Below are 12,249 nucleotides of genomic sequence, written 5' to 3' on the forward strand. Positions count from 1 at the left end.
GCCTGAAATATTTTGTTAAAATTTCAGACAAACTTATCTACATTAAAAAATTCAATGTTTGGACTAATTAAACAATCAAAACAACAACAAAAAAATTGCAGTTTATCCAGCAGTTAATTATTAACTATTCAGATTTTAAACATATTGTAGGCAGAAAGGTACATTATCTACTTACGCAAAATATGGTTTTCTTCTGGTAAACATATTTTGATTCACATTTTCAAATGTAATATCATAAATATCAATTGAATTATCTTGATCATTTATAATTATAAGCTTAAAATTAAATCCAACTTGAATCACAGTTAAATAACTTATAGATTTATAATAAGGCCAGGTCCAGAACTGCTCCTATTTTAGGCAAAAATAAAATTCCACATAACTTATTAAGTTATGTAGATTATATGCACATTGAATTGTGTTACATAATATATAATATACAATATAATTACTCAGTAAAATGTATGTAAACAAACCTTGCATATGCCAGAAATTTTTCTAATTACTGTACCTGATCTTTTTTCTTATTAGAGTACATAAATGTTAACCTCTGTAAGTGGAAGACTTACAGAGGTTCACCACACATAAGTTATTATTTAAGACCGTATTAAAATAGATACCAAAGCGTATGAAAAACTGATTTAATATTGTTGACTTAATTTTCAGTACATTTTATTTACCCTATTTTCCGTGATAGAATATACTGAACAAAAAATACCTCTGTTTTTGTTAAGTTATTCATAAATTTGGTTATAATTTGCTATTGTGTCTGTAAATTACCTTAATGACTGCTAAAAATGAATTGTTACCAGGTAAGTGATAACATAACATACATAGGTACTACGTAACTCAGAAACCTATCTAAATTGAAAGTCAGACCTAGCCCGTATGCATTTATGAATTTTGCAAATTTTATGTTATAAATAACATTTTACATACGTGATAAAAGTATACCTGGCTTTCATTTTTGGAGTCTATAATTGAAATTATTAGAAAATATTCTTTGAAACAATGGTTGTTTCCTTTGTTTTTCTTCCCTACACCATTTTATATTTTATAAAGAAAATTTATACCTTAAGACCTGATACAGAAATCATTATAATATCTGATGTCTATGTTTACACTTTCTCTAATAAATAAAGAATTACAATACAAACACATTGACAAATTTCATAATGGCAATCATATCATTTTTTTATCTTTTACATCCTCATTCATAATCATTAGTTTTAGTAGCTAAAATTTCATGTTTAAACATCTTATAATCAATCAACAAATAAACGTTATTGCAGAAAATTGAAAATAATTTCCATCTGAATTTCATCTCCATCACTAATAAAAAATTATTAAACTGAAATAATTATGAAAATGTAGATTTTCATTGTTATTATTTTTTAAATTGATAATTAGTTAAATTGTTTTGCTACTGGTTTTCCTTTACTTGAATCTCACTTTTTGAAAAAAATGTAAGTTTTTTTTCATACTGAAATTGAAGACATGAATCTTATGGTTGGGCTGGCGGCAGACTGTAATCAAGCTGAAGAAGCATCTATATGCAGAATATTTTCCTAATCACCAATTGCAAAATGAGATTTTTTACTTCTCATGAAAGGTTAAGAGAAACTAGAAAATTTTCTTATAGAGCTCATGATCAAGAAATACCTTAAAGCACAAGAAAGCTATAAAATTGGAAGAAAAATATCAGAACACATTGAGGAAATCTAGAGGAGAGTACAAAAAAGGTTATGTTACGTGACAAAGTTTACAACTGTTTGGAGAATTTTGTAAAGCAAACTGCTTTATCTGAGTAACGTATAAAGCTTAGATCAAGGCAGTAAACTAAGATTGCATTTAAATTACCAAAATATTATATTAACAACAAAAATTTACTTTTTGTTACTTTTCAAACTCTAAAGATCGATTCGTATTGTCAAGGTTTTCATTCTGACCATGTACGGGTAAATAAAGATAATTTTACTATTTTAACCTTAAATAAGTTGATCTAAAATTCTTTGAGTTACACATTTTCATGCAAAAAATGCCTAATTTTACAGTAATTATTTACCGCTTAGCAGCATCAGATAAACAAATTAATAACAAAAATAAATAACTTTACCAGCATCTCACTGTGAAACCTGTACCATGAAAGATTGGTTATTGGTGTATTTAATGCAACTACACAAAGTATTTCTGTTGTTTTTGAGGTAACATTCCACCATTCAAACATTGATGCAGATATTGGTTTTGAAGGAACATCTGAAACATACAAAGAACTACCAGTAAACATTTATAAAATTAATAATAGAAACGTTAACAATTTTTTTATACAAACAAACAAAAACTGTTATGGTACATTAACACATCAGAAGAAGGCAATATAGAAATAAGTTTAAATTACTAAAAAACAAATTTATTTAAGAAAGTTCATAAGTACCTCTTTCAGTCTGTGTCAATTTCAATTTTTTATCATGTGGTATCTGCTGCAAACCAGTAATACTAATCAACTTATTTTCAGCAAGACCTAACAAATATATATAATTAAATCTTGATAATGAGTACCAATGAAATACACCATCACCATAATTGAATACTATCTCTTTTACTGATGAAACACGCAAAGCTAAAAAAGAAAAGAACATTAAATTTATTAATCTATTCTAAACAAAAGTATTAAAAAATAGACTTTTTTTTAACTACCTAAATTTAAATTGATAACATACTGATCAAATACAAAAAGTCAGTACTGATAAGTAAAGATGATTGCTCAGTTGGCAGTAGCAGTTCAATTTTTTTTTAAATTAGGGTATTGTTCAGGTATTGTTCCACAAAAGGAGATACCATTAATAAAAGACGATAAAATTTGTATCATTTGTAATCACCATATGACTACCAAATATAAGAAATTTATTTTTTAACCTTTTACAATACAGTACAACTTGAAACATTGTTTACAATCACTAAATCCACCAAAGAATACGCAGCAGAAGAATATCAAAGCATATGAGACACAAGACGAAAAATCTCATAGATGCATTCTTTGCTTAACTCTACCATTTTTATGAATAATTCTTTTAGTAAATAATAATGGAGGTGAAACATGATATCATTGCAGTCTTCAGACAAAAGTCCAATCCATGACATGAATCATTCTACATTATCCACATTCTAAATTCTACATATCCACTACTAAAAATTCCATGTTAGAATCTTGTTGATTCTTGAGTTTTGATTCACATATTTGCTAACTAGACAAACATATTTATGCTGTACTGGAAAACTGGCAAGTTTGTGCTGCACCAAAGACCAAGATGATTCATCACTACAAGGAAGTAACCAATTCATATAATATTTTAGCATCATCACAAAATAATATTGAAGTGCTGTATTTCTTATCCTTCTTTTCCATTTTTTTCAGCTAGGGTCAGAACAAAGAGAGAAGTATGTTGAACAATAATGTAAGGATGAATAATTTTTAAAAGTGTAAAACTGCAGTAAAAATAAATTACAAAGATAACACACATTCAACTTATTTTCTGTTTTCCCTCTAAAGTAGGCATCACATTTGAAATGGCTTAGTCATTTTTAATTAAACCCACAGAGTTATTTAATTTTGTCCACAACTCAAACTTAGGCTATGTATTTTTTTTTTTAATATTCCAAGGCAACTCTCTTAATCAAAAATGATTGTTCGACATATTTTTGCACAAATGTAATTTTAGTGAATAATAATATCGATTAATTCTGCTTAAAAATTTGAGCAATCTTTCACATTTAGAATTTTTTTTATTTCAGCATTCAATATTCTGAAATTTAAAGAGTGTGAAAACAAGATTTAATGCCAACAACTAGTCACATTTTACAAATCACTTTTTGCATAAATACCATTAAATAATAATGGTAGTGCTGTTTCAATGAATAGTATTGACATGCATTAATGGCTAACTCATGGTAATATTTTAAAACTTAAAAATAAAACCATGATATTTTGTTTATCTAAACTGCACGACATATCACATACGTTTTTCTTATTTTTATTAATAATAAAGTAGATAAAAAACTTATTCTTTTTTTTTCTTATTCAATACTTTCAATTACATTTGCAATCATTATCTATAACATAACTATAAAATAGGTAACAAACAGTAACAAAACAGTAAAGGTAACAAATTATTGTTTTTAATATTACCTTCTCTATTACCAGTTCCAGTGTTAAACACATAATCATGATAAACTTTTTTATCAGCTTCATCATTCAATACTTCTGTAAGTATGCTGTCAAGTCCATTACGTACATCGATTAGCATCATATTTTCACTTTCCTACAAATATTATTTATAAAATTATTAAGTAAAATATAATAGCAGAAATTAACTTCTTAATAATAGTAACAGAATTAATAGCAAATAAAACTGAAAAAAAATAATGCCTAAAAAATACATTTCACAGAAATTCTAATAACACAAAATTTCAATAATTTAACTAAAAATTACAGGATGTCACAATTTAGGAATTAAAAAAATGTTAAAGACTGAACTGGTAAAACAAAATTAATCCCAGTTAATTAACACTTAAATAAATTAACTAACAAATAACTGAAAATAAAAAATTAGATACAAAATATTTATATTCACATTATATATTTTATTATTAGCTGCTAAAGATCACAATATAGTCTGCATCTGTTTTAATTAGTATAAACAAAAGTAAGCTTTAGAAGCAGAGAATGGTACCCATAGTACCTCCCTATCCTGTTAGACCGAGTAACTACAAAAATAATATTAAAAAAACTGATTTAAGTTGGACTTTAATGACATAAAAAATAAATCAATAAATAAAATAATTTAATTCACATAAAAAATAAATCAAGATTTTCAATAAAATAAGTATTTTGTGCAATTCATAACTAAAATATTAAATAAGTCAAAATAAATCAATGTAAAAAAATTACAGAGAAAAATAACATCTTTCTTACTCCAAATTTTGATCATCGGCATATTTAATTGTCTTTATTTTTTCTACCCCTACTGTCACATAATCATCCTCATCCACATCTTCCAAAACTTCTTCGGTTAGTTGAGCTCCATAGATGTTAAAAAGGATTGGTGATATGCAGTATCCCTGCCTAATTCCTCTTCCCATTTTTAGTGCTTCCGTTTCTTCATCTATTCAAATCTATTCCTTTGTCCTACATATAATTCATTTTTTTTGTGATGTCAGAGGGGGGGATTTTTTTTGACATCAGTGGGGGGAGGGTCAAAGGTCAAGGTTGTCCCAGACTCCCCATTTCAATATACTAATGGTTTTTCTGTACTGAAAAAAGATTTACCGCCTTTGGAAGATTTGATACAACTGATAACTGATAACAAAAATGAATTTTGCTCCAAACTTGAGCATTGCTCTAAGAATTTTACTAACTCTTCCAATAAGTGTTGCAACCGGGGAACGTAGTTTTCCAAACTAAAAATAAACAAGAACTATTTGCGAACATCACAAATAAGATTGTCAGACCTCGCTATATTAGGAATTAAATATGAACTCAATAACAGTTAAGATGTTTCTGAATTAACTAGAGAATTCTTTGAACGAAAAGTTTGTAAAAAAATTTCTCTCACACTCCTGTTAGCTGTTTTTTTTTAAATTAAGTATTTTAAGTGAAAAGTTATTATAAGTATTTGTGTCAATTACCGAGTTGTTTTTGGACGTTCGCTAAAAAATGTAAAAAAGCCTGTATTCCTTTTTCTTTTAGAAAGCTTACATTGTAGTTACGGAGGGGCGCAATTTTTTTACTTTTGCACAGAGTGGTTTAAAGGCTAAATCCGACCCTGATATCAATACTCACATTTTAAACCTCAATGGGTATTCACTAAGTTTTTAAACTTTTAAAAAATTCAAAAAATGATGTTTTGTTGCCACGGATTACAGGAATGGAATGGGAAACATTTTTTATAGTCATTTAAAGGTCCACTGATGTAAAAAATATTCATGTAAAAATATCCCATTAACTCCTTTTGTGAAGCAAGAAATAGCTAAAAAAGAAAAAAATTGGACAATTTGTTTTCTTGATAAAAAGGACTTCAACTTTAATACGAAAAATTTTTTGTTAATATGATCAATTTAAAGTTTTTAAACTTTATTTTGGCCAAAATACCCCACAACCATTTTTTCCAAATTTTGCAAAAATTTAATATAATAAATTCTTCTAAAGACGACATCTTCCTACAAGTTTGAAGAAAATTGGTTTAGAGATTTCATAGTTATTAAACTTCAAATAAGCCAACATACAAACATATATTAAAATTCACTTATAAAAACAGACATATTGGGCTCAGGGATAACATCAAAGAATTGTTTTGTAATTCATATAAAAAGTAAGGATTTTGTTTTCGGTGAAAATTTATTTTTTTTATAAAATGTCCCCTTGAGGCACAGTTTAAAAAAAAGTGATTTTTTGATAATTTTTTGAAATCAATTACTATACTTTCCCTTTAATAGCTAAATTAGCTGTATTAGCCAGGAAAACTGTATACACAAAAAAGCTGCAGTATAAAAAATGAATAAATACATTAGATATTTTTATAGTGAGTAAATAAAATAATGCATTATATATTTAACATGATTAACTAGAATGCACACATAAACAAGAAAAAGTCCAATATCAAATGAAAGCAAATTACCTACATTTCCACACAAATGTAAACAAGCTCATGCAGACTGGTAAGCTAAAAATAATAACTGGCGTAATGGACCAACACAAAATTCTCATCATGGGTCTGCAGGAAATAAGAAACACTGACCAGAATGCCATGAAATCTCAAGGAAATAGACTCTACAAAGGTGGTGTATAAATGGGAAAAGAGTGATGAAAAATATCCCACAATTTGGAACAGGCTTTTTAGTCAGCCTCAAAATAATAAACTCTATACAAGAATTCAAGTTATAATCCCCAAGAATCTCAACACTCACCCTAAAAGCATCTAATAAAATCTACACTATAATAAACACCCGTGCACTCACTAACAATAAAATTAACTCTCCAAATGACCATAGAAACAAAAATATTCTGGGATCTACTCAACCTGACTGTAAATAACACCCCCAAAAACAATGTTAAATAAGACTTAAATGCTCAACTGGGCAAAGAAAGAAAATAGCGTGACATCATCAGAAAATGGTCCGCCCAAAAGAAAACAAACAAAAATGGATGACTCATCAATCTCTGCAGAAACCACAACCTAATCTTGAATCCATATATTTCAAGAGGAAACCTGAAAAACTCAAAACCTGGAAACACCCTGACTACACTAAAGGAGAATGGCAACTAGACCATGTCTTCATGGTCAAACACCATCACAAAGAGATCTACAATGTAAAAGTTTTCCAAGGAGTAGACACAGGCTCAGATTACTATGTAGTCAAAATTAAAATTAAATTTACTCCCCAAAGAAAGCAACAAATCTAAGCCCCTAAAACTACAAAAAAAATGGATCCTACCCAACTAATCAACAATGAAAATTACCAAAAAGCAACCGAAAAAATAACAATCAAGGATAAACTCGAAAACCTGGTCAACAACCTTAAACAAATCATAAAATAATTAGCCCCCAATAAATTCTCATAAAAAACATAAATGGTCGAACAGTGAAAGTGACAAAACAGTGGAAAAAGACTAAAGCATGGCTATTTCACCAATCCCAAAAATCAGAAACATCCTTCCAAAATCTTGTAAAACAAAGAAAAGGAATCAGCCAAACCTCACGGAGAATAAAAAGACAACACCATAAATACACACTGAAGCCAATAGAAGAGGAATTCACTAAAATGCAGCCAAGAGACTAATACAAAACTTTCAAAAATCAGTTCCAAAAATACGAACCCCGAACCCTACCAATAAAGAATGAAAATGGTGAACTGACCCATAACAATAAAGGCAAGGGGAAAAACATGCTAAATATTTCAAAAATTCCTAAATTGCGAAGAACCAACAGAACTCCTGAACTTCAACACCAACACCCCAACAACATCACCACCAGAAAATATTAACCCTCCCATAATAAAAGAAGTCTACCAAGCACTGGGTGAGATGAAGAATTACAAAGCAGCAGGAGAAGATCAGACTTTTGTAGAGATCTGGAAACATGTAGGAAGGAGATAAATAAAATTGTCCTTCAACAGCTTGTCAACATCTGGATCAAAGAAAAACTAACAGAACACTGGACGACAGCTCTCATCCATCCGCTACACAAAAAAGGGGACAAAACAGACCCTCACAATTACAGGAGAATCTCACTCCTAGACAAAACATACAAAATTCTTTCAAGAATCATCCTCAACAGGATCGGTACACAACTTGTGAAAGAACTAGGAGAATACAAGGGAGGTTTCAGATCCTGGAGGAACTGTCCAGACCAGATCATAAATCTCAAGCTAATAAAGGATTACAACAGGAAAAGAAACAGACAAGGAGATAACATTTGTAAATTTCAAGAAATCTTATGACTGCATTCTCAGAGAATCCCTACTAAAAATTCTACGACACCTCGGACTACATACCAAATTAATAAACATGATAAAACTGACCCTCACAAACACTAAGTCAAATGTAAAATTCAGAGGCGAGTTCTCAGAACTATTTGAGATCAAAACAGGACTGTGCCAAGGCGATGGTTTCTCACCACTATTATTCAACTGCACTCTAGAAAAGTTAATGAGGGAATGGCTCATAAAATACCCACAGAAATAAAAATAGGCCGAAAAATCAAAACAAACTGTCTTGGTTTCATCGACGACTTGGCACTACTAGCAAATGACATCAATGAATCTAAATCACAAATATTAGAACTTCAAAACATCGCAAATAGAACTGGCCTCAAAATTTCATTCGAAAAGACAGAAATTATGCCCTAAAAACCAACACGATCAAAAGAAGTAAACATAGACGGTAATAAAATCAAAATTGTAATCCAATTTAAATACCTCGTAGAAATAGTATCAAATAACCTAAATGAAAAAATCTCAATCCAAATAAACAAACAAACTAGCTAAAGATAAAAAATTAACCTAGTACACCTACAATAAAAAATCCCTATTAATAAACGCAAAAATAAGACACTACAACACAGTGATAAAACTAGAGGCCACTTATGTAGTAGAAACACTCTTCCACCTGAATGAACAATTAAAGACAGACAGACTCCAGAAAACTGAAGGAAGAACTGGAAGAACCTGCATTAATAAATGGGCCAGAAAGGCAGGCAGTGGTGGACTGTGCCCACTAATTGGGTTGGAACCCATCACTAATACCATGTGTAAGAGGAGACTAGGATTCTTTGGACATATCATGAGGATGCAAGAGTCAAGATTTCTAAAACAGCTACTACAGTACAATCTCAACTCGAAAAGCACCAAGAAAGGATGCAGATGGATCAGAGAAATAAGAGAGAATCTGAAGGAAATTGGCTTACACCAGTACACCCCACAGATAAGATAAAATTAAACAAGAAAATCAAGAAAAAAACACTCGCTTCATACCTACAAGAAAAAACTCACAACACGAACATTTTCAACACTAGAAAGTGCACAAAGATTGAAAAGTATGAAAAAGTACTGGGAGGACCACAAGGCCCAAATAGTCCCATCAAAGAGACTTGGATAACAGACTGACTAAAGTGATCCTATGTGATCATAAAATAAAATAATAATAATGGTCTGCTCTATTATGCAAATGGTTTTTAAATAAAATCTTCAAAAAAAGCTAACTCAAATAACGGTCAATAATTCACATCAATAACAGTTTTAAGTTTTCTAACATAACAGAACAAAATTCTAACTATATCTTTATATGGAAAGTGATCACTTTCCATATATAAATGAATATACAAGACTTACGTATACAAGGATCAAGTATTAAGATGAGGAAAGACCATAAAGTAAAATAGAATAAAGGTAAAAAAGAAAATATGTTTAAAGTAAATTATAGTGTAGCAGTTTGAATAACGCACTGAGTTGACATCATTGTTTTGTAGCTAATTGTTTTCTTAATAAAAAGAAAACAATGAGCAAGAAAAGGTCCTTTAATTATAATAGCTTCAATGAAAGGCTTGTGTTTATTAAATATAAATTAATAAAAACTTAATTTTGCTTTAGAAATTCCAGCAGTGGATGTTGAAATGAGAGGCACGCTTAACAAAATGATAAAAAATAGTTTCATATCATTCAATTCAGGAATATAATTAAGTGAAAACTTACTTACCAAAAGCATGACATAGAAAAGGACTTGTTTATTTAAAGCAAATAAAACTTATAATAGAGTGTTTTTCAGGAAGAGAGTCCAGGAAAATCCCTTCAACTCTCTCTGTCTTAATAAGGCTTCAAATGGTTTTGAACTTGATAAATTCATGCAGAATTAGAATTAGCTCATGCATGTGCTACACAATACAAAATTTAAAAAAAAAAGACAGAAAACTATAAGCAATACATCTGTGTATACAACAGGATCTAATAACAGTCCAAATAACCTGAGAAAGTATGTGTAAATAAAAAAAATTAGAACTCTAAATAATGTAAAACTTGTGGCAATAATTTAACTTGGCACCTAACATAACTTATTCAACTTTGTTTCTAAAACAGTATAACTAATCTAATTAACCAATCTTGCATAATGGTGTTTATCAAACACCATTCTAAAACTAATTAGAAAAGAGCCTATTTTTAACTAAATTACACTATTATACTAGAAATTATTATACTAAGTTTAACCACTTCCATCAATTGTTGCACAATCTTTACCAAGGCATTACAAATTAACTATAGTGGCATAATCCTACCCCATGCTTTAATAGAAAAAATTTGTTAGAATATATACGTTAGGTTCTTTATAACCGACTGGATCTTCCAATCACTAATTCTTTCTTACTAGTATGACAGATATCTCGTTCAGAATCATAAGTAAAAAATTGGTATATAAAATCTTCAACAAGAATACCCAAAATTGATAAAATAAAGAAATTAATTTAATATAACAAAAAATTATAGACAGTACTAAGCTCTGTTCAGGGGTGATAAAAGTCTTAGACATGGGAACTGAAATCAAAAATATTTCTCCATTAAAGATCAGTTATGCCCAGTATTATTCTAAAATTAGAAAATTATAAAAGGAGTTATCAGCAGTGCTAGTAAGAATATTTCTATAAGCCTTGAGTTATATTTACTTGCCCAGCAGTCACTATGCATAATATTTTTTTAAATTTTATATCTTATACTGCCGACCAGTTTTGGTACCTTACACATAAAATTCAAAACCATTCCAGTAAATTTCTCATCATAATAGCACCGAGCTTAATATTGTAGTCATGGGCCCTAAACAAATAACTTCATCAGTATTTTTTTTTTTTTTGGGGTGACTTTTACACCTCTGTTAATAATAATTCTTAAAAGGATTAAAAGTTTTTACTAACATGTCATTTATCTGGAACTGCCTCGGGTTAAACTATTCAAACTTGACAGAAAAAATGTAACAATACCAACGTTCTACAGGCACAAACCCCGTAACTATACGTCCAAAGATATTAATAAAAAAAAAAAAACTGTACACACTCACATTCATGCATAATGCGCCGTATTTTTCTGCCATTTTCAGACTCAGATTTCAAAACATGGAGGAATCAAAAAAAAAAGTAAACGCAAAATTTTAACTCCTCTCCTACAGTAATAAACTTTACCTCGTTACAGTTAATCCATACTACAGTAGTTCCAAAGTAATAAAAACTAAATAAATTAAAAATAAAGGTTAGAAAAATATTCTGATGATTTATTACAGTCAGCATTGTCGCTATAACTAGAATCACTACACTCTGAAACATTATTTGAACTGCTTCTTTCAAAAAATCAACAGTTGTTACGTTCATTAAAAACAAAATATTTTCATTTGGCGCCTAAAACTGACACTGTCAATAAACACGTGTGGTAGCAATGAATATCATGATTTCATAGACACAGGGAAACTAAAGAAAATATGTATACATGTTGTTAGCTAGTGTAATTATTGTCTATTAAAAAAAACACAATACTAATCTACAAAAAAAAATAAAGAAAGAAAAGAGAAGAGGAAAGACAAGAGGAATTCCTCAAGTAACAACTGTAAAAAAATAAATCGAAACTATAAGTACCCGGGTGGACCATACAAAACCGGTGTCAGCCATCAGACCCAGAATTTAATGACAGTAAAAAATACCATCTTCTGAAACAATGTGC

The 12,249-nt window shown here is 29.4% G+C and overlaps 1 protein-coding gene across 1 annotated transcript in view; it reads right to left on the bottom strand.

The window, feature by feature from the left end:
• Positions 1–12,249, bottom strand: part of fs(1)N (female sterile (1) Nasrat) — a 120,530-nt gene that overhangs the window by 101,375 nt on the left and 6,906 nt on the right. Inside the window, exons 3-6 of the mRNA XM_075377087.1 lie at positions 4,187–4,319; positions 2,435–2,620; positions 2,117–2,256; positions 176–351 (exon numbers count right to left, since the gene is read on the bottom strand). Of these exons, the coding sequence (XP_075233202.1) occupies positions 176–351; positions 2,117–2,256; positions 2,435–2,620; positions 4,187–4,319 (635 nt within the window). The remainder of the gene's footprint in view (positions 1–175; positions 352–2,116; positions 2,257–2,434; positions 2,621–4,186; positions 4,320–12,249) is intronic.

Source organism: Lycorma delicatula, chromosome 10 (genome assembly GCF_047948215.1).
Source record: "Lycorma delicatula isolate Av1 chromosome 10, ASM4794821v1, whole genome shotgun sequence".
NCBI lineage: Eukaryota > Metazoa > Arthropoda > Insecta > Hemiptera > Fulgoridae > Lycorma > Lycorma delicatula.